Source organism: Canis lupus, chromosome 19 (genome assembly GCF_003254725.2).
Source record: "Canis lupus dingo isolate Sandy chromosome 19, ASM325472v2, whole genome shotgun sequence".
Taxonomy (NCBI): Eukaryota; Metazoa; Chordata; class Mammalia; order Carnivora; family Canidae; genus Canis; species Canis lupus.
The window spans coordinates 42,287,010-42,310,646 of record NC_064261.1 but is presented as its reverse complement, the minus strand read 5'-3'; the positions used below and the strand labels follow the sequence as shown (position 1 = coordinate 42,310,646).

The following is a 23,637-nucleotide window of genomic DNA, read 5'->3' as shown; positions in this document are numbered from 1 at the left end:
CGCCCCAGCCGCCGCCTCCAGCCGCGGGCGCCCCGCACGCTCCCCGCACGCTCCCCGCGGGCCGCTCCGAGGACGGGCGCAGGGGCCCGGAGCGCCCTCCCCTCCCCTCCCCTCCCCTCCCCTCCCGGCCCTCCCGCCCCTCCCCTCCCTCCCTCCCTCCCTCCCCTCCCCGCCCACCGGCCGGCGCGGCGCTGCGCGCGGACTCGGGGACCAGAGCGGCGCGGTGCCCCGCGTGCCCAGCGCTGCCCTCGAGTGGAGATGCGCGAGCGGCAGGCGAGGGCGCGCAGCTCGTGAGACGCCGCCACCGGCCCCGGCCCGGCCCGGCCCGGCCCGGCCCCGGCCCCGGCACCGGCACCATGCGCCTGCGGCCGCTGCCCCTCGTCGTGGTCCCCGGGCTGCTGCAGCTGGTGAGTGCTCGGCGGGGCGCGTCGGGCCGGGGGCGCGGAGCGCGAGGGGCACCGACCCGCGGGCTGGGGTAGAGGGGGGCGCGAAGGGGGGGGGGTCCGAGCTGGAGGCTCTGCAGGGCTCGGGTCCGAGGGGGCTCGGCGCTGTGTAGGTCCCAGCCGGGATTTTGCCGGGAGGCACTTGGAGGCCGTCGCGCATCCCTGCTCTCGGGGTCACTCCGCGGCTCCCCGCCGGGGGACACCTCGGGCGACCCGGAGCGGGGAGGCTGCGGGGCAGGTGCATCGCTCTGCGCCCTGCGCTCTGCACTCTGCGCTCGCCGCCCGGCGCCGGGACCCCCGGGGAGACGCTTGGTGCCCGGGGGCCGCCGCAGGGGACCTGCTCGCGCAGCTGCACGCCGGAGCCGCCTCGGGAAGCTCCCCCGCGGGGCGGCCCGAGGGGCCCGGGGAGGGCGGCGGGGGGCGGCGGGGGGCGGCCCCTGCCCGGGACCTCCGTGGGTCCCGCTCCTCCCGCGCCGCGCCGCGCTCGCCTCCTTCCGAGCGCACCTCGGTGCCCTGTGCATTGCCCGTGAGTCACATTTCAGGGAGATCCCGACTAAGACCTTCCAGGAGACAACTTGGAAAGGAGAATGAGAGGAGGGCCCTGCTGTCGCCCGTGCGGGGCGTTTCTCCTGCTCTCCGGGCGCTCACCTAGCTAAGGCGCTGTCCCCAGGGCTTTCTCCGGGCTCCACGGGCTTCTTCGGTCCTTATTATACTTAAGGTTTTGCTTACGTTATAGCTCTGGGCTGTTCAAACAAGGTCAAAGAAGCCAAGCCCCTTAGAGAAGGATTCTCTCTCCCTTTCCCTTTTCTTTCCTTCTCTTCTGTTGTTTGCTTTTAGAGGGAAAGATGAAGTAACTTACAAAAAAGTTTCCCTGCGAGACGTATGATGCTGCGGACGCAGAGGTACTGTGCAGATATGGAGGGTGAAAGGCATTCCACAAGGTGTTAGTGAAGGGGACAGATCCCAGGGAGAGGCCCGTCCATTCTGGTTACAACAGAGATTAGCTTCACTTGCACAGCATTGAGTAAGAAATCCTTCAGTGGCATCAGGAGGAAAATGCAGTGATGTTCCCAGATGTCCTTCAGTGAGCCTTCACATACTGCCCACATGTAATACTGCATGTCAAAATAAATGTTACCACTAAGGTAATGTGCATGCAACGTATATGCCACCTTAGACTTTAGGGTCCCTTGCTTTTTAAAATGTTTAAGCTGGATTCCGATAAAAGATGGGCTAACCAGCAGCATCTGTGGGGTGTGTGTGAGTAAAACTCCAGAAGCCTGGAGAAATCGGGTACTTAGGTAAGATCTTCAGGATATCTTCATGAATCTCACGGTGAATTTAATTTCGCATTCAGTGATCATGAACTGTGTATCTGTTCCACTGAGTTAGACTCTTAAAGATGAGGAAATATATTTGGGCATATGTTGGGAAAAAGTTCTCCTATCAGCTACCGTATTGGAAATGTTACTTTTTTTTTTTTTTTCACACCACCATAGTCAATAGGAAATAGGAAATACATCTTGAAGGGATTATATAGCCTCCTTAAGAGCTAGATTCTAATATTACAGCATGGATTGATTGATTCATTTTTAAGGAAGCTTATGTCAAATTCTAATCCGTTTTTGGATTGTGCTTGGGTTGTAATGTTTTTTTCCTGGAGCACTTTATCATGGTAAGTGAGGTGGGAGCTGCAGCTGTGTGATAAGCACACATTCCTTATACTGCCATCCTTTTGGACAATAAAAGGCTGTTTACATTCTCCACATTCTTAGAGCGGTTTCCAGTCATATAACACAAGGGGGTTAGGATGTGGAAGGAAAACAAAGTGGCTGAGGAGGGTAGACCTAAATGGAAACATTCGCCAATCCCACCATGTACCCTGGCAGGTATCCAGGAGGGCAGGTCATAATTTGGCCCTTTGGAAGGTTCACTGTTTTATTCTACCTTTTTTTCAGCTGATACCGAACTTACTTGCTGAGTCCCAACAGCAAGTGGATAAAATGTTTTCTAGATTTGAAAACTAGTCTTTTACTTTTCCAGGACCTAGAGACATAATGTATTTAGTAGATCTGCCATGGGGCCAGGAAGGGGCGGGGGGCAGGGGCAAGTTTGGGTTATTGTTGGAATTGGATTTTATTTCTTCATCCACCCTGGCAACCCGAAGAATATACTTTTTAAAAAATGCCAAGTATTTTAAATGAGTAGTGGATTCATTTGGGGATTTTGAAATTTAACTTTAAGAAAACTGTCTGTTTCATCAAAAACAATCGCAAAGCGTTGAGTCCAATTAAGTCACTAGCCACATGATCTTGGTACAATAATGAGAATGTTTTTGTAATACTTGAAATTTTTAAGAAAACAGTCATCCGAATTGATAAATATTGCAGGAAGTCTATGAACTACGTGTGTATGTTACCTGCCCTCGTCCAGTTCTCCTTGCCTGTGTCCAGTGTTTTAACTGATAGGTTGCTTTACCTAATTGATAGGATTACTAGGGCCGTTGCAAAATTTAAATATCAATCCTGAAAGTATTATTTTCTCCAAAATCCTTATTCAGCAACACATCCTTTATTACAGTATTAATAGCACATTATTTCTTTTCTGCCATCTAATGATGAGGAAATTAGCATTTGAAATTAATATTATAATATAATGAGTGTTATTTCCTGACATGATACAAAGTAAAGACTTTGCCAGATGACAACTTCTTACAGATTTATATGATAATTTGGAACTCATAATAAGTGTGATTTTTGCCTTTAAGTAAAATGCAGATTGTAAAAAGATTAAATTTGAATTTAAATGGATTATTAGCTTGAGTTTAAGATAAAATTCAGTGATGATTTTTAAAATAAGTTTGTTATGCATTTCAACTTGTTTTTCTGTGATATAATGATTTTATAAAGCAAAATATAAATTAGAAGTGATGTAAGTTAGCGAGTTTTTAGAATTATATAAAATCAGAATACTTGTGATACAAGGTGTTACAATTTTAAGGTCATCCTCATTGTATAGTATCATCCCACATGAACTTATTAAGGGTATTTTGTTTATCTTTAACAAATTAATAATTTTAATATTTGTCTAGTAAGGTATTCATATCATGTATTTATTCTCAGCTCCGTAATTACAAAAGGTGGTAACTCATGACTCTCTTCCATTCAGAAGTCGCAATTTCCCTGCATGCAGTTCTGATCCATAAACATCAAAACAGTGTTTTCTAGTGTAGGATCAATAGTCTGTTGGCTAGATGACAATGCACAGGAGTAAAAGTACCACCATATATTGGTTACAACTTAGAGTTGGCCGGGCATTAAAATTAATTCCTCATTAAAAGAATCATTATCTTAGGCATTCTTAAAAATGAGAATTAGGATTAAACAGCCAAGTCCTCCGTTCTAGACACTCACCTCCCTGTGTAAGTTGCGTTCCCTTGGCCTGTTCTGAGATTTATGTTATTTGGTTCTGTTTTAAATGCCATCCACCTAGGAAACTGACTCCTTTTGGGAACTTATTTTTTAGCTTAATAGATTTCCAAATGGAAAAGAAAAGCTTTCTTAATCCTTGTGGTGTTTTTTAAATATTTTTTTATTGTTTTTGATTAATGATCAAAATGCTAAAAAAAGGCAGAAGGCTTTTTGAAAAACCTTTTAGAGGTTTTACATTGTCAGCTTAAAATGTGTAGCTCTTGCAAATCGGGTGAATTAAGAAATGTTGATTTTATAATACGTTGCCCACCTTTTACCTATTAAAGAGCTAATCAATACACTTTGGATGATTTAGACATTTAGTAGTAGCAATCAAAGGTGAATATAAATGTGTCACAGGTTTGTGCTTTTGTAAAAGCTCTAAGACTGTCTCTTACTGTTTACATATTCTGCAGACTCCTTTACCTGAAGCATTGCTGGGTAAGATTTGAAAAAAGAATTATAGCTGCACACTCAAGTGCCTACAGTTAGGGCTGTGTCAGCGATTCTGTAAAGAATCTCATTTCTATCTTAGCCATAAGCATTATTGCTGGTAAGAAGTTGGCATTTAATATCTTGATTTGGGAGTCAATTATTTTAAAGCTGCTTTAAAAAATTGGCCCAAATGATTTTGAGCACTCATCCATGTGAGGTTATTCTCTTGTTATTCGTATAGTGTGCAAGATGATGGTTTAACAAACTAATTTCTCTATTATTCTGGCACAGAGGTTATAATGTTTAAATCATTTTAAAATAATCCTTTCCTAAATTAACCTATATATTGCACCATTGTGAGACTTTGAAATGTTATTTCATCATAAGCGGTTTTAGTTGTGCCAAATTCAGATGCCCTAATAATTATTTTTATGAATCTTCATTTGCTAACAATCTACTTGAATTTTTTACTACTTTTGAAATGACCAGCGGTGTTAATGACAACTCCATTTTTTATTTCAGAATGTTGTTCAGTAAAAAAAGAATCTAAAGCAACTTACAGCATAGATTTTCATATTATAGAAGGAATTCTAAGATATGATTGAAAACTTCCATTTTATGTTATTTTTAATTTATGAAAATCGAGATAAAAACCTTCAAAAACTGGTTCATTGTGCTGCAAGATCAATATATAATAAGGAATGCCATTTCTTTGTAGAACGACTATTAAAAATTAAAATTTCACTATTGAAACCCAAAAGCTACAGAATATGTTTTCCTTTTTCCTAGTCAGATCATTCAAGAAATTAAAATAGTGTCTTTAAACTTACCGTTCTTATAAATTTTGCCCCTCCGAGATTTATGGATGTATGGTAAGGGACAAGAGAAGTTTTGTATACTTAAACTACAATAATAGTGTTGTCTTAAGAGTTGCATATCCTTAGAATTTTCAAGTTTCTTTCACACGGTTTGTGGCTTTCTTGTCTCCCCCAAAAAACTATAAGATTGAGAAGGACATTTTAAATGTTCCCACTTGTATATTGGAATGAACAATGCATTTGGTGTTTTCATTTCTAAATAAATGGCACATTCAACAAATATTGACTATTTTGACCCAGACTATGCACTGAGACCATAGCAGATGTTGAGGACATAGGAGTAAACAAAATAGGACTGATCTGAGAGTGTAAGTGTGTGGATGTGTGTGCACACACGTGTGTGTATGTGTCTTGGGCAAGTCACTTAGCAACCTCAATCTCTCGTCTGTAAATGAAGTCATTAATGATAAAGTGGATGGAAAGTGATTTCTAGCATTACTTTCCTTTTTTTTGTTACATGGTAACAGTGTCTCAGGATTTTTCTTTTCATGAATTACATCTTCCATTATTGTAGAAAGTATGTGTTACATACAGACATAATTGTTTTAAATATAAATTTTACATGGAGTTTATGCTGTGTAACTACATCACAAATGATATGTATATTTAGAAGTAGATTTAAAACATTGCAAGATTAATTAAATGTTATCTCTGCTTATGGGAAGAGAAAATTAGTGAAAGTAGGCAAAGGGAATTGATGAGCATTTATTTAACCCATATAATCAACAAAATCAATAAAATTTAAATTAAAATGGTATAGTCAGGCTTTTTCTCCTCCATACTATTTTTGAATTGAAAACTACCAACATCTAGTCATTGCTTTAATTTAAATAAAAAGTAAATTGACTCTCAGTTAAATTCTAATTATTAAGATAAACAACATAACAGAGTAATACTGTACTTCAACCAGAAAATGATCATGGGACTTCTGTGCTCTTCAGTAGAATCCAGCCTCTTTAAATCAGAAATACTTTTAACTCCAGAGGTTTCAGGAGTTCAGATGTAAATGGTATGGAATTTTTAAAAGAAAACAAAGAGCTCACATGTAGAGACCCTATCAAAGATGGAGAAAATGTCAGTGGTTTTAACATTAGGAAACAAGCCATCTGAAATAGACTGACTCGTCCTGGGGTTCAGTCCAATTACACTTTAAACAATGTAAATGTCTTGAAAAATGAACCCTGACTTTGTGCTATTGCTGTTCGGGGCCAAATAAAGTAATTCTAGGATCACAGAAGCACTTGTTTAAATCTCTTCATGCAAGAATATGCAGGATTGGGATTTTCAAGCATCGTGATATAATACTGACAATTTTAAAATTTTATCAGTTTTACCTTAAGTTACCTAGCATGTATATTTACTCATTCAAAACAATAACTTAAGAAGTTATTCGCAGGGAGAGACCACATGTTTAATTTATGTCCATGTAATTTCCAGTCCAGGTTTCTAGCTCTTATTTGTGTGTGCAGACTTAGCCAGTGAAAATGAAAATGATTGATGGACTATGACAATCTGCACAATATTTTGAATGGATAATGTATACAGTAAGAGAATAGAGGCTCTAAAGAACTATTTAACATTTTGTAGTAATGATAACAATAATTTTTATTAACAAAGTTTTGCATTTTGGTAATCTAAACAGACAACAATTGGGGTCAGTATAAGGAATATTGCTATGGAGATAAAAAAGGAGGTGACGTTTTCAAAGGTGTGTTTTCCATAATCATGAGTTCATCTGCGAATCCCGTGTCGATGACCCCCAAATTTGTATGTCACTTCCTACCCTACCGTTCAGGCTCTAAGACCATATCTCCATAGTTTACTGTTCATTTTGACTTGGATATTTTACTACCAACTCACACTCACTCAACATATTCAAAGCCAAGCACATTTTTCCTGAATAAGTGCTTTCCAGTATTCATGGGTTCAGATCTTGAAGTCTCCACCTCCCCCTTTTTAATGTATGGTGTCCTTGTGTTCAGACAGGTGACTTGATATAAAGCACTACTGTGGTTTATTAGATTCTTTCACATATGTGATCCCATATTTTATCTTCACATCAGCTCTGAAAGGTAAGCAGAGCAACAGTTATTGCATCCACTTTACAGATGAAGAAGCAAAAGCTTTAAGTTTTCAGAGATGGACTGTAGACCGGAAAAGATAAACCTTGCATTGTCTACCCAGCCCAGCTGTTAGCTCAGGGCAGCCTCCATTTATAGCAGGAGGTTGTGAGATCTGTCTTTGACATCCAGAGCGATAGGCTTGAGGAACATTTCTGGGTAACATCTCATTCTGTTCAGTGTCCATGCTGAGATAGAAACCTCAACTCACTCATCTTAGAAATGTGTTAAACAAGTTTGTGATAGAGTCAAAGAAGGTAAATACAACAAACACATTGCTGGAGTTGCAATGTCCCTTAATCAAGAGTTGCATTTACAATTTAGTCTCACAGAGTTTAGTTTGCCAAGTGCTTTGGCTTTTATGTAACTTTAGGGTTTTTGTTGGCCCAGTAAATGTGGTTCCAGTTGGGATCAAGAGAGGTTTGAGAGTTCCTCTAATTTCTCAAGATCTCAACCTGCACTTCTTCAAGACTGAAAAGGTGAACAGGAAGAGCGTGAAAGGTCTTGATTTCTGTTAAGGGCCACTTAATCCTGGTTGTCTAAGGGGCGGTAGGAATGTGAGAAGCCTGGGGGATGGGGCCGGGCTACCTAGTAGGTGCTTATGCTTGTGCAGAACTGTGAGCATAGTTGTGCTTTAGCAGTAGCAAGCCTCCTCTTCTTCTCTCATCCCTTTCTTATATTTGTAAAGATACTATATCATAGTGGATTTTGTTGGCTCTTCCACCCAGACCTCTTTGGATCTCTTTTTAACATGTCTATGGACAACACCCCCCCTCCCCCCATCCCCTCCACTTTTTGGTTTCTATTCTAACACTGGACAACTATAAATCTCCTTTGGGAAGTACCCCCCGGTGTTGGTGTTGGATGCATCTTGTTAGAAAGTACTCATGATCAGAATGTCCTCCTGTTCCCTTTTCTCCCCCTTCAGCCAGCTCTTAACAGATGATTCACAGGTACCAGTTCCAGGGTATGGAAAGCCATGTTCTCTCACTCCGAGATTTGGCGGAATGTTCCAGAGTTCCCTGGAGGCAGCGGCCTGAAACTACCTCAAGTGGATTTTGCTTGAGATCACACACCTGCATGGCTGTCTTCCACTCTCTGACCTGCAGCCCCACTCCCTTACCCGACTTCCCTGGAACCGCTTCTTTAGGAATCACTTGCATTCCAACACTTGTCTCAGGGTCTGCTTCTGGGGAAACCAACCTAAGATTTCTGTTTAAAATTTTTTTTAATATTCAGGAATTTTTAAGATAGCCATTCTCGCCCCGTCTGCTTTCTGTCATCTCACAGTAAGAGATAATCACTATGAATAATTTAATGTGTATTTTTGCAGAAATTATGGATATGCATGCTTTTATCATAATTATACTAACACAGCATAATGTTCTATAACATTTTTAATGCAAAAATATATTGTGGCCATTTTTATGCGATATAAAACAACTTATGTTTTTGAGGATTCATAGTGTTTCATAGCATTGACATACCATAATGTGTTTGATCCATTCCTTATGAATATTTTGACTCTTTTGGATTTTTAAAATATATTTGTGAATATTTAAAATGAATTCCTAGAATTGTAAATACTGGTTCAATGCTGGGAATGTACAATATGATTTTTGATAAATATACATTTTCCCCTAATGGACTATGCCAAAATATACATACATAGTGTTTTCGCGTATCTATGCCCCTTTGTGGACAGTGTTTTTCCTTTTTTTAACTTTGCCACTCTATTAAAGGAAGACACCTCATTGTTTATTAGGAAGATAAAGTGTGTTTTCATATTTAATCATTTGTATTTCTTATTCTTGTATCATTCTTCTTTCTATTGCTTTAAACTTCTATACTTTTTTTATATTGCTCTTGCACAATTGTTTATTTTATTATTCCTGGATTTTTTTACATCATGGGAGTTGTTGTAGATACTGTTTCTATGCCTGACATTTTAGATTTTTTTTTTTTTTTGCTGGCATACAAGGAAAGATATTTATTTGAGCATATTTATGTTCATATGAGTTCTATTTCTGTACTATATTATTTTTAATTTGATTCTCCTGGATTTTATGTATAGATAATTGTATTATCTCTAAATAATCTTATATTAGACTCTTTCTATTAAACATTAATGCCTCTTGAATTAAAATTGATTCTAGTGTACTGAGTAAAACCTTCAGAATAGTGTTGACAAACATTGGGAAAGTTGGGGTTTTCATATTTCCAACTTTAATGGAAACTTTACTAAATATGATGTTTACTTTTAGCTTCTGATAATCTATCAAGTTAGAAATATACTTTTATATTCCACATTAAAATAAATTTGCTGATCGCAGAAGTCAATTTCAGATACGGTTTTAGCATCCTTCAAAATGATCAGACTAAAATGCTAACCTTTTTATATTTATTTATGAAACCTAATTTTCCTAATATTTTCCCAATATTAAGCTGTTTAAGCCAAGGCAAACGATCTGCCTTTTTTTTTTCTTTTTAAAGATTTTATTTATTTATTCATGAGAAAGAGAGAGAGAGAGAGAGGCAGAGACACAGGCAGAGGGAGAAGCAGGCTCCATGCAGGGAGCCTGACATGGGACCCGATTCCGGGACTCCAGGAACATACCCTAGGCTGAGGGCGGCGCTAAACCTCTAAGCCACTGGGGCTGCCCTCCCATTTATTTATTTATTTATTTATTTATTTATTTATTTATTATTTTTTTAATATTTTTTTAATTTTTATTTATTTATGATAGTCACACAGAGAGAGAGAGAGAGAGGCAGAGACACAGGCAGAGGGAGAAGCAGGCTCCATGCACTGGGAGCCCGACGTGGGACTAGATCCCGGGTCTCCAGGATCGCGCCCTGGGCCAAAGGCAGGCGCCAAACCACTGCGCCACCCAGGGATCCCTGCCCTCCCTTTTATTAATTTTAAAAGAAAAGTATGCATTTTTGTGCACCTTCAAATTTATTTAGCATAAAATTATATATGCCCTTACTTTAATTTTAAAAAATTTACTCCACACCTGTGAATTTACTCCATGTCCCCCCCCAAGTTTGTATGTTTTGAAGCAGTAGTAGTAGTAGTAGCAGCCCCCCAAACAGGGGGCCTGCCTTCCTCCTTTCTAGATCAATGGCTGTAACTAGAAGCCTTCTGTGGCAGATTGTGCAGTTCGTTCTGTAAGCTGTCCAAGGTGAATGAAGCCTCACATTAAGAGCGAGCATCCAGAGCCTCAGCCCTCTTTCTGCTCACTGGGGGACGTTGCAGCCTCCAGGGTGCTGCCCTGGTGCCTTGGTTCACTCCCAGCTCCTCCTGGGCTGAGCTTGGTGGTGGGAAGAGGGTACTCAGTGGCGCTGTTCTCCTTTGCCTTTGTTTGGTTACAGGCTGCTCCGCACATCTGGCTTTTGCATCATTCTGATTCACTCTTCTTTCCTCCCTCTAGAGGTTCTCAAATCTTGCAGGCTTTTGGCATCCTTTCCTCTTTCTAGCACCACTATGCATTCATTCTTGTTTTTGCATTCCTAGTTCATGTCATTGGAAATTTAGGAGGGAGGCAAGGTAAATACATTCACTCAGCTTTCCCCATTGCAACTGGAAATCTTTTAGTCTTTTTTGGCTCATTTTTCTTCAGCCCTTACAATATCCATTCAGTCACAAAATCCTATGAAATTTCCTTCCAAATCCTTCTGTAAACTGTCTCTTCCTCTCCACCTGCTGCCATTTCATCGCTACAGCAGCCTCCTAGCTGGTCTACTTTATTCCAAAACAAGCCTTGTAAATTCATTCCACATGCCATAGAATCATCTGTTTTAAATCCTCTTTTGATTTACTATGTCACTCAACTTTTAAGAATAAGATTGTGATTCCCTTTTTCTTAACATACCGTGTCTAAAATTTTTTTTGCCTGGTTTTCCAGCCTTAAATCTCTCGTCCAATATTCATCATATACTATTAACTGCAGCCAGGTTTGTATCCTTAATACTCCATGAATACTTCAGAGTAGAGGAAAAGCATGGGTTTTGATATCAGATTGACTTGGGTTCCAGTGCTTTCTTTGGCATCTTGGACAAGCCAATAGATCTACTCAATTTCAGTTTCTTCATAAGATAATGTCAATTATAGCTATTTCATAGGGTTGTGATGATTATATACAAAAATGTAAAATGCCTAGTACTTAGCATTAGCTTAACAAAGATGAGTGTTCCTTCCCATCTGCAACACCTTAGTTTCTTGCTATGCAAGCAACAGAAGCTGACTCTGACAAACTTAAGCAGAGAAGAAATTCATGAGAATGGAGTGACTCACCAGAAATGTTGGAGAACCAGGCATGTATAGAGCAGAATCAAGGGTCTGGGTGTCAGGAAAGTATCAATTAGGCAAGATGATGAATACATGCCAACTTTTTTTTTCTTCAGTTCTTGTTTTGCTTCATTTAAGATGTCATGTTCTGGTTGAGAGAGTCTGGTTGACTTGAAAAAGGTGGGATACTTTGATCAGCAGTTCTACATGTACTAGGGAATCAACACTCTATGTTCCCATTAGAGAACTTGTGATTAGAACTCCCACTAAAGGAAGAACTCTATTAGAGAAAGAGACGCAAACACCTCCAGCTCTTCACCTTAATTAGTGTGATTTTTCACTCATAGACATAGACAACCAAAGATCACCAGACATTTAAGAGAAATCATTGGCAAGAAGGAGGAGGAGGAGGAGGAGGAGGAGCTACCCTGGAGGAAACAATTAATATAAGGGATGGGTTTCAATGTTAAGGATTCCTAATTAGTAATCTCAGAAACTCAAGAGGATATTGCATCCTGAAAATAAGAACAGGCTGCTTTGGAAATGAAATATATAAATGACAAAATTAGAAAGCTGAGGAGAAGATTAAAAAGAACAGGGCTAACATTCATGCTGGTGAACTCTAAGAGGAAGTCTGCCAAGACAGAACCAAAAAACCAAAATAGGAAATGGGAGTGAATAGTAAAGAGACATAGAGGACAAATTCAGAAAATCCAGTGAGGTGACCCAGAAACAGAGACTATGAGAGGAGGGAACCTAGAAAAAAAAATGTTGAAGGTGCTGATTTTTAAAAAATTAGTGAAATTTCTGAACTCAAAGGGAAAAATAAGAAAATCTGAAGAGTTTTCATAGAACAAGAGATTACTGACACGCACACACACACACACACACACACACACCTCATTAACCACACTGGATATTAGAAGCAATGGAATAATGCCTACATAGTTAGTTCTAAGGGGAAAGCGATATTGAATCAACAGCCAAATTATTGAATATGAAGGAAAGAGAGGGAAGAAGGAGAGAAAATCAGAGAAAACAAAAAAATGGGGCATTCAAGGATCTCAGGGGAGGTACCATTCATTCCATATGGAACGATCTTTAAAGACATACCTCAGCCAAGCAAGAAATAGAGAACAGAGAGATGATATGGGATACAGAGGTGTCTGAGGATGACTCAGAAGACGTGAAGATCTGTTAGCCTCTGACTTGGGAAAAGTAGGAAGTTCTGTTTCCTTCTCTGCCGTCTAGTTACACTGTGGCTCTATGGGGAATCCCATTTCAACCCTCTCAGTTTTATAAATGCTGTTTATTAGCTCACTGTGTTTAGAATGGATTGATACACAAAGCATGAATGATTTGAATGTAGTTTAAGAACAGAACGTAACCACAATGAATGTTAATGAACTAAAGTAATAGAATATAATTAAAATTGGAGAGTAAAAGGAATGCACCGGTGAAGATAGGCAAGCATGACAGTTTATCTTTCATAGTAAGAAGTGAAGAGAAGCTGTCTAATGTTAATAAATTAACAAATGGACTTAAAGTCCTAAAAGCTACCAAATAATAGCAGAATTAAAAATGCTACCACCAACAAAAATTCAGTGTGTAAATTTATTTTTTCTGTCATATCAAACAGATGAGAATAATAATGTTAGTAGTAACCTCTGGAGATGGCTTTTGACCTTCAAATGTGATTTTGTATACGTGTACTTGTTTTTGTGTAGTGCTTTTGAGAAATATTATCACTCTATGAATTTCAAAATAAGGGAGGACTTTTAGGGGGGCGGGAGCCTCCCAGCACGTCTAAAGGCATGCTTGTGAGGTCATGAGTGTGCCTTCACTGGGATGTGACGACTGTTAATGGCACAGATTGAGGTGATGGTTTCATGAGTGTATACTTATCTTCAAGTACATCCATTATAAATGTGTATAGCTTTTTGTGTGTCAATCATCCCTCAATAAAGTGATTTGAAAAAAAGGAGTAATCAGAGGCAATCTCTTGGGTCATGCAGTTGGGCAGAGTTTCCCAAACCCAGCGCTGCTGACATTTTGGCCCAAGTAATTACTTGTGTGAGGGGTTCGGGGTAGGGAGAAAGGGGTTGTCCTGTGCATTGTAGGATGTTCAACAGCATCCCTGTCCTCTACCCACTAGATGCCAGTATCAGACTCTCAATTGTGACAACCAAAAGTGTCTCCAGACATTGACACATGTGCCCTGGGGAGCAAAACAGCAAAACATACCAGACTGAGGCTCACCACTGTAGAAGATTCCTGGCTGTGAGAAGCTGAACCAAGTGACCACTTTGGCCTCTTCCAATGAAATACTTTGTCTTTGCACTGTTGGGAAGGGGTCAGCATTTTACAAAGACCTAGTTTCTTAACACTTTTTTCCCTCCATCTCAGTTTCCCTCCGCTCAGTCTCCTTCAGTTCAGTTCAAACAATATTTTTGAGTGTCAGCTCTATTAGGCATTCTGCCCAGGGTACACATCTCTATTTAACAAATTCTCCTTTTTAAGGGAAATGGAAGAGTGATCCCCCTGATATTGCTCTCCTGGATATGATTTCCCTCTTTAACAGAAGTTCACACATTTTATTTTGCCTCAGGTACAGCTCTTAACCAGTTGTTAGGGCTGGCTCAGAGAATTTTAGTAAAGCCTTTGAATTTCCATATTTTAGAACGCAGTAAAAAGAAAAAATACTTCGTAGAAGATAGAAGACAGCAAATAAAACTGAAAATGATGATCACAAATAATAGTTGGTTAATACAAATATGAACTAAACCACACTGGATGCATGTATTTGTTATGATTAAAATATAGTGGGATTACATTCTTCAAAGAGTCTATCACAAACCCACATTATAATATGAATATTAAAACTGAAGAGTAGGGCACCTGGGTGGCTCAGTGGTGGCTCAGCATCTGCCTTCTGCTCAGGTCGTGATCCCGGGGTCCGGGATTGAGTCCTGTATGGGGCTCCCCACAGGAGCCTATGTCTCTGCCTCTCTCTGTGTCTCTCATGAATAAATAAATAAAAATCTTATAAGAAAAAATCATCCAAATCTGGAGAGTAACACTTTTGAATGGGAAATTTGATCCACTGTATTTTGAGATTTTAAAAAGTAGCTTAACACTATTAAATTCAGCTCTTAGGAGTTAGAATGCATTTCCTTTTTATTGAAAAATTGGGAATTTTCAAATTTATTGAAATGTAAACTCTGAGTTACTCTATTTTTATAAGTGGTATGCATCAGTTTCTTCTACATTGGAATGCATTTTTAATTAAATTTCTCCTTTAAGGCAATTCTCTTTTTTTAAAAATATATCTATGAAGATATACTATAGAAGTTGTGTCTTCTCCCCCAGAGGTAAACATGGTAATAAACAAGTAAACAGAATCCCTGCTGGTGTTAAAATTTGAAATACAGTATATTTTTGTGAAATTATAGCTATATATAAATAATGACTATATGGGGATAAAATCTCAGAACCACAGCGGACTACAGCACTATGCCATTGTATCTATGTTGGATGAGCCTCTTCCTAGGCTCCTGTAGCTTCTGCAGTGAGTGTGTTGTGGACACCCTGGGTGGCCCAGTACATTCTTACTTCTGCCGTTATATAAACACACATATGCACACAGACAACACTTTCTTACTGAACTTTTCCGACTACATCAAAAATGATATGTTTTCATTAGCAGGAGAATGCTTTGTCTCTACCTTGGAAGTTACAGACCTGCTTATATTGTGCTAATGTCACTCCCCACAAATGCCTGAACAAGCCGTTATTTACTGATACACTCTTAGCTTCCATCAAAGGTTAATGTAGGAAATAACCAAAGAAAAACATTTTTTTGGTAACACGTATATTCATGTTTTCATTCATTGCTTCATTCACAAGTTTAAGTGTCTACTGTAGGCATCATACTAAGCCAAAATTTTCCATAAAATATGTTCCTAAGGACAAAAATATGAGAGTTTTCAAGTCAATGTTTCTATTATTTTTTTCTACCGGGAAGAGCACAGCTAATTTATAGCTCAGTACCTTTACTAAACCCAATTTTCTCGAAGTTTTTCTCTCCCAATAGTTCTTGACCCTGTGGTCCTATTCTATATAGCTTATGTCATGTGCCATGAAAATACTTTTCGAAAGTATTTGTGCTAAAAGTTTCTTTCCCAGATGTTTCTCCATTGCTGTTCTCATGTTCCTGAAATTTGATGGAGTCTTTTCACTTCTGTAGGTATGAATTTCCTTAAAAATTTTCCTTCTGAAAATTTAGGTGGTCGGATTCAGTGATTCCCAAGTGCTGGTGCACGTATGCCGCTGCAGTAGCCACAGTAAGAGAGCTTGTTCAGAGCCTTCAGGCATGTTACATCAGTGTCTCTGGGTTGGGGCCAAGGCACCAGGTGTTTCTGGAGCCCAGCCAGATTTGGGAACCCCTAGACCAGATGGTCTCTTAGATGTTCTTTGACTTTATGAATTTATGATGCTGTTGGAGCCCTGGCCCCGGGTGGGTGGAATATAAGACAGCCCCTAGGGAAGGAGCTTTGGCTCTCCTGATTACACTGTCACAGGAAGGAGACCCACTTGGGTCTCACAGCAGGGGTTTTCCCAGCTTTTGCAGACATTTCCTTCAGAGCCATGGTAAGTGCTTCTCTCTGGGCTCCTCCCCTCCGTGCACACCTCCACTGGAGCATTTGTGTTATGGTTTGGTATTTATGATGCTCATCTTTGTATATTCCACCTGACTCAAGTGCTGTCCACAAACACAGAGAATGTGGGTGTCAGTTTTTAACACCACAGCCAACCCCCCAGTAAGCATCCGGCAAATGCTCAAGTGACCGAGCGAATGAACTATTGAGAGAAACCACTCAGTAACCCCCTGAGCTGTGCCACAAAGCCAACGGAAAACCATCTGTGACATATCACAAGGAAGAAATTTGAGTGGCAAATTAAATCTAAGCCTTTAGATGCCAGTGTCACTGACCTTCAAAGTATACCTAAACCCCTTGTGTGGATTTATATAGGAAGAGGCCCTTTACTTTTCTTAATGATATTATCGTAAGGATCCTTTGGGATAAAACTTTTACATCTCCGTTACAGCACCATACAAAAATGGATTTATTTGCTGTCTGTTATCTTCTATTAGAACAAAGAAAGGATATTCTCAATAGCCAAGGAACTGATTAGTTCCATTGTTTACTCTTTTAGAAGTAAATATGGATAGGCACAATTAAAATTTGATGTTCATTCGCAAATATGCACTTTACAATGCTATATAATCTCTTCCTATCATTATCATTGACTCATGTTTTTAGTAAAATATGCTTTGCTGTTGTTCTTTTTAATATATTGACATTTATATAATTAGAGAAATATATAATATAGGAAAAATTTTATTTCTAAAGTTTAGAGTCGATCATTAGGTAGAAAAATGTCATGAAAATAAGGATTGAGACATTCAGCAATTTTAAATTTATGATCAAGATTTCTGATCTGATTTTTAATTCTGATATTTGAGTGCTTTTCTACATAAATCTCCTTATTTCGTTTATTTATTATTTCATGAGATAATAGGTTTAATTTGCTGACATTTATATACTAAGGCCATTTTCTTACTATAGCTTCATTTACCCTCTTTTCAAATTGGAATCACCATGTAACAGATTTTTGTTTAGTGTTAAGGTGATTATTTCATGATTCAGATTTTTTAAAATTTCTAGGACCACATACGGTTTTACCAATCATCACTTTACCTGTAAGTGCACACTGTGACCTTCTTGTAACAATGAGATGTCCCAATTCTCTCATCTTATGTTTAAGTAAATGTAGTGTAACATAATGGCACATGTAAGTAGGCATGGCCTGACCTGAGGAGCCAAGCATGACTCTGTAGGGAATGGTGCCTCTTCTTATTATACTGAACAAGCGTATTTCTAGCAGATAAGGGAGCATATCTACTTTCAGTTGAAGAGTATTATTTGTAGACAGTTATGGTTTAAGCAGGACACAGCTCACAAGCTACGTGTGATAAAGGGATCCTCTGTTTATCCATAGCATTCCCATATAGGCTGTCGGAAGATTCTTGCATTTTCATTCAGGAACAGCTTTTCTTCTGGGCTCTAAACAACAAAAAATATTATGGTATAAGAAACCCTTTTTATATGTTGTACAACATTTAAGTAACACATCAAAAGTGACACAGCAAAGGCACGTGACCAAATCCTTAAGCAAATTCCTTTTATAATATTTGGTTTTGCTTTGTCTTTGGGTTTATATTGGGGAGATGTAGAACCAAATCAAATGTATCCAAGTTGTTATGAAATGACGAGCTTGCAGTAAAAGAACAGTATTTTCTGAGTGCCTGCAGTGAGCAAAAGCTGTCATTTCTCAGTGTTATTAATGAGAGATTTAAAGTTTTTATTAAGAATTCTGGGGTGCTAGAGGTTTCTGGGTAAAGTGTGAATCATTGGGAGAGATGTGCCAGTGTTGGTGTGAAATCTGGTTCCTTTAGTGATGTAATACATGTCATAGCTTGTGGATTTCTGTTATCTCGAGTTGACCTTGTTGATGTCATAATACAGTGTGGTTCAAGGATCTCATCTCCAGATATGTCAGAGAGAGGTTATAGGGTGTGCTATAAAAGAAGCAAAAGTCATGCTTTTTCTCTTTATGTCTGTTGCCTTCTCTTGCCTCACATGTACCCAGCTTTGAATCTACTTAATATGCACTCTAACAGAACCTTCTGCTAAGATCTTTCTCTGGGGATTCATGTGGTTTTGGCTATTTCCCAATTCTGTACATACCATAATTCTCTAACTTAGTTAAAAAAAAAAAAACAACTCTCTAAATTCCAATTGTGCCTACCTGTGTGGTACTCTGGATTTTAACAAGCCTAATACAGGATTTCAACCTTTGTAACCCTACGTGCTGAAATGGGATGATGTTTTATATGTTCGCACTATACTCCCATGTCACCCTCTTGAACACCTACAAGCATCTTAAATGGTTAGCTTCAGATGCCCGGCTTTTAATTTTCTAAATCTCAGGCTGCTAGGTTTCTCTTAAGCTGAATCTGCCAACCTTCTTTTTTATCTTCAGATAATCCATATATTTGAATGTACATGACAAAACGTATTTTGCTTTAGATATGTACTTCAATCAGAATCTTTGAAAGTTAAATGTTCTTGTATCTGCAAGCGGCCAGAAAACCACTTTCCCAACTTTATTTTAGTGAACTTTGGGGGTGGAGGAAGATGTACTTGGGTACTAAAGCCCAAGCCAGGATCCTCCTTTCTCAGCTTCAAATGGCACAGGAAACCCCCTTCAGATTTCCAGCATGTTCTCTCAGAATAGCACTCATTTCTGTGCCATAGAACACGCTTCGGCTTCTTGCTGAGAGCCAACAGGAGGCACAGCAGATGTATTAGTAAATCACAGAAATTACAAAACTATGAAGAAATACAGCCACATGCCATTAGAAGGCTCCAATTTATAAATGTGCCTGGGAGTGTGCTGTGGCCCCTGACTGTTGAGGACCTGGCCAAGAAACTGGCTGTGAAGGTTGTCCCATTGCTAGAACAATGGACAGCCATAGGTGAAAAATGTGTGGCATGGGGGTTAGCCAGAGGTGGCCAGGGAATGGTTTAGAGACTGGTGAAATGACTGAGGATACGCAGAGCATAGGCAGGGAAGACTGGAATGAGCTGGAAGGTTCAAATGGAGGGGAAGATTGGGTCAAGTAGTGGCAGTAGGTCAGGCATAAGGACAGAAGCTTTGGCCCATTATAGGTCTCTGAGCTTCAGGTAGAGCTAGCTCCAGCACTCTGAAAATCTCCTTAGGATGGATGTTTACTTGGTGGCAGTGTTAATTGGTTGGAGCCTTGTACGTGGCACAGCCTGGTTTAGTCTGGTGGCTGCCCTAGCCCAGGGTATTTGCTTAGCAAAGGGAGCTCAGGCCTTTATCCTCATTCTGGTTCCTGTAAAAAAAAAAAAAAAAAAAAAAAAAAAAGTGAATTATTGTTCTTCTAGCACTAACTTCAGAAGGAAGGCCCATGTCTGGTCTGACGGAGAACCCTGCCAGCCTGTCCACCCAGTCCCTGAGTCTGGCATATTAATCTAAGAGAATGGTTCTCAACTTTTAATTTGCAACCACCTGGAAACTGCAGGTACTTGGCTGCTGCTCGAGGAGATAGATATCAGGTGTATAAGGTGGGGCCCAGGAGCCTGAATTTTAAGCAGCGCTTAAAGGGTTTCTAATGCAGGTTTGAGAGACAATTAGAGAAACACTAGCCTAAGGGGAGCTGCTTCTCCTGCTCTAGGGACATTAATAACTTAGGATCCTGATAGAATTTGTCCTCCAAAGCAGGGACCCTCTGCAGGGGATGAGATGTGTGGCTCCCTATACTCATTATAACATCCCAGGTTTCACCATTGGTAAGTACGTTTCTGCCACCTAGTCCTTTCTTTTTTGAAGGGTCAGGCTGAGTCATCTTAAAACTTAAGCAGATATTGAGTATGTGGACAGACTCCAAATATGCAACAGAACAAAAAGGAGAGTGGCTTGCAGATGGGTTTATTATCATTCACTAGTAGTTGAGGAGCTAGCTGGTGCTCCATTTATTTTACTGTTCTGTCTCTTAGACATACGGTATCTATCCAATGTAGGGTTGGATTTGTTAATTTTTCTCACCTGTCTTTGACAATGAACAAATTGCAGGTGAGTTTTAACTTATTGATTTGGAAAAAAGAAAAAGTTCAGAATGGGTTATGATTTCGAAGCCTTTTTCAGAATGATTGTTAATTTAAACACTTAATAGAAGAATAGTGGCATAAGAGTCTGTGACCAACACTATTAAAATATAGTATCATAATCACCATCTACAATGTGTTTGTTCTTTGTAAAATTCTGGCACAAGTAGAATTGTAGAATTCTTACAATTCTTAGAAGACATAGCTATGGTCAATGGCATACAAGCAAAAATTTGCTGAGTGCTACTTCCAGGAAAACTTTTGCTTTTTTGATTAAAATAAGGATAAATTTGGTTGGAATGCCTTTTGCCCTTTGGCACTTTGCCTCCTTTTCCCTTGGATTATAGAATTGTAACTAGGGGGTGCAGCAGCCATCCTGTGAACATGAGGCAGCAAGCGTGGGCAGAGAGCTACATCTTGGACAGCAGAGAGGAATGATGACAAAGCCTGGTCTCCTAAGGCTTTGTGGAGCATCTGGATCAGCCCTTGCCTATTTGTCTCGGGACTTCTTGTTTCTTGAGTACCTGCCTATTTAAGCCACATATTGTCCCAATTGCTACAGAATACTAAAACATTCCGTGAAGTTTTCCACCTTAATAAAAATACCCATTATCAGGGCCTCTGGGTGGCTCAGTCAGTTAAGGATCCGACTTCAGCTCTGGTCATGATCTTGGGGTCTTGGGATAGAGCCCTGCGTTGGGAGCCCTGCTCAGTGGGGAGCTGGCTTCTCCTTCTACCTCTGCCCGGCCTCTCATTTGTGTGCCCACCCCCTTTCTCTCAAATAAATAAATAAAATCTTTAAAAAAAATTTTGTAATGAAAATACCCATTATCAAAGATAGTTATGAACCATTATGAACAGGACACCTTAGTTAAAAAGAAAAGAAGAAAGAAAAATGTCCTTAAAAACCATGCACCAGAGCCTGATGAGATTCAAAAGGAATTACAAGGAGTTTCAAATGACAGTCTGTTTCTCTTACAGCCTATGTGGTGGCAAATTGCTTTGTAACTTCAGGTAGTAGCCATGAAATGTCTCAGGATCTGAGATGGTGAGTTCTGTATCTTATAAACTATCCAGAGGAAACACTTTCATGACATGAATCTATTGTGATGTAAGAACTGGACTAGCTCTTATCCCCTCAGAATCGGCAACAGACAATGGAATGTTTCAGAACAACTTTTCAGTGAATTTTTGCTGATGTTCTTGGTGAGGTACAATTGGTGTAAACAAAATTTGAGTACATAAGAATTTTCCAGACTTGGTAAACCAGTCAGAGAAACAGAACTACAAGGCTGCATCTGATTATGAGTCTTTCAACTTTGAGAACTGGAATTTGGAAAGACAAGCATGTGATTTAACAAACTTGGGATGCTTCATAGTGAGGCAGGGCATGTTTGAGCCAGAACGGTTATGAAGGAGTTCACAGGGCTCAATCAGGTAGAGACATGAGTCAAGCATAGAAATGGTATTGTGTAAGGAACTCTGGATTGGGGGCAGGAATTTGAACTTGAAAATTAAATACTTCTTGTTGACTAGCTGTGTGACTCTAAGCAAGTCATGGTATCACTCAACCTCAGTGTTTTTCCCTAAAAATATTATATGAACTTTCAGGTTATGCTCAGACCTAAAATTCTATGATTCTATAGTAATTTCACAAGGACAAGGATCAGTTCCTTTGGGTGAGAGCAGATTTCAAGCACAGGCATCTTGTGTGCCTGAATAGCTCCTTGGCAATAATATTTAATGTTATTATTGCAAGAACCCAGGTGATAATATTAAAAATCATTGCCAGTTTTTTTCAAAAGAAGTGCAATCTTATTCAACTATGGTTTTGCATTTGTCTGGAGTTCTCTATCTTAAAAGGGTTTTCGTCTCTTTTTTAAGATCAGTCTCTGGAATATAGGAGATAGAAATTTACTTTAAAACATGAGTCTGAGAGTCATCTCTGATTCAGCCTATGCCTTTCTCTTCTCTTACCACACAGCTTGTTGAAAACTACATCAAAACAGTGGTATTCCTTGGACTACCACTCTTTTCACTCAGAAATAAGACCCTGGGAGAAGGTTCATTGGTGTGTGCATTAGTCAGGGTTCAGCTAGGCAAGCAGAGCCAATGGAAGATTAGATAGGTGGATAGATGATAGATTAGATAGATAGATCGATCGATAGATATACATACACATGTATGCATACACATCTATACTTCCAGACATATTTGTGTGTAAACACATACATTGTTCATTATTCTTCGATCCAAAATTAAGGCTCTAATTTAATAAATTACCTTATAGCTCACTTACCTGGTTTGCCAGCCAAACTAGTGGCTTTAACTCTCTCTGTCATACTAACAAATCCTGTGGAACAGTGAGAGTTTGAATCCATTAGATAGCTTTCTGAGCTCTTTCTTAGTATAGCAGAGTTTCTTTTGTCAAGTCAGTTTTCTTTTGCACCCAGCTTATTCATTCCACCCTTAATTGTTATTGTGATTCTGTAACTTAATTATTATTGTGAATGGATAGAAATTGTCTCTGAAGAGAAAAGTAATTTCATTTATAAAACTTTAGTTAAGTATCATTGAAAGAGTAAATAAGGGCTAATTATTTTTCTTAATTGGTAAAAAATTAGGCATGGGCAAGGTAACTGGAATAAAAGGCAACATTTTTCTAAAACTCTGGGCAGATTCTACATCCAGATTACTTTGCAAGTATGTTCATTTTGGAAGTACTTAAAGGAATCAGTACTATAAGTCTTAGAGAATGTGTGTTTTTTAAATAAGAAATATGACATGTAACTTCCATCATGGGCCAATTCTCAGAGAAGAGTTCTAGATAGGCAAGAACCCAGTGATAATATTATTAACAGTGAAAGATTGGCATGTTTATACATTTTGATCAAAATTTAAAAAATTTTTATATAAGAAGTCCTTGCTAGTACATTAGCACAAGGAAAATAAGTAGTGTTCATATTATAAAAGGATGAATAAAATAGGTAATATGATTGTATAACTAGAAAACCCCCCAAAATCAAAAACAGCAAAAAATCCTAGAACTAATAAGTGAGTTTAGCAAAGTTTCAGAATATACAGTTAGTATATAAAAGTCAATTACTGTCCTATATACCAGCACAGAACAATTGGACTTTATTTTTTTTTTTCAATTGGACTTTGAAATTAAAAAAAAAAATAATATCATTACAACACCATGAAAGTTAAGGATGTACTTAAGTAGAAAATCAAAGTATGTCAG

At 39.2% G+C, this 23,637-nt stretch overlaps 1 protein-coding gene across 1 annotated transcript in view; it reads left to right on the top strand.

Moving 5' to 3' along the window:
• The first annotated feature begins 211 nt into the window (after positions 1-211).
• Positions 212-23,637, top strand: part of NXPH2 (neurexophilin 2) — a 110,265-nt gene continuing 86,839 nt past the window's right edge. Inside the window, exon 1 of the mRNA XM_025430815.3 lies at positions 212-407. Coding sequence (XP_025286600.1) covers positions 357-407 — 51 coding nt within the window. The 5' untranslated portion in view covers positions 212-356. The remainder of the gene's footprint in view (positions 408-23,637) is intronic.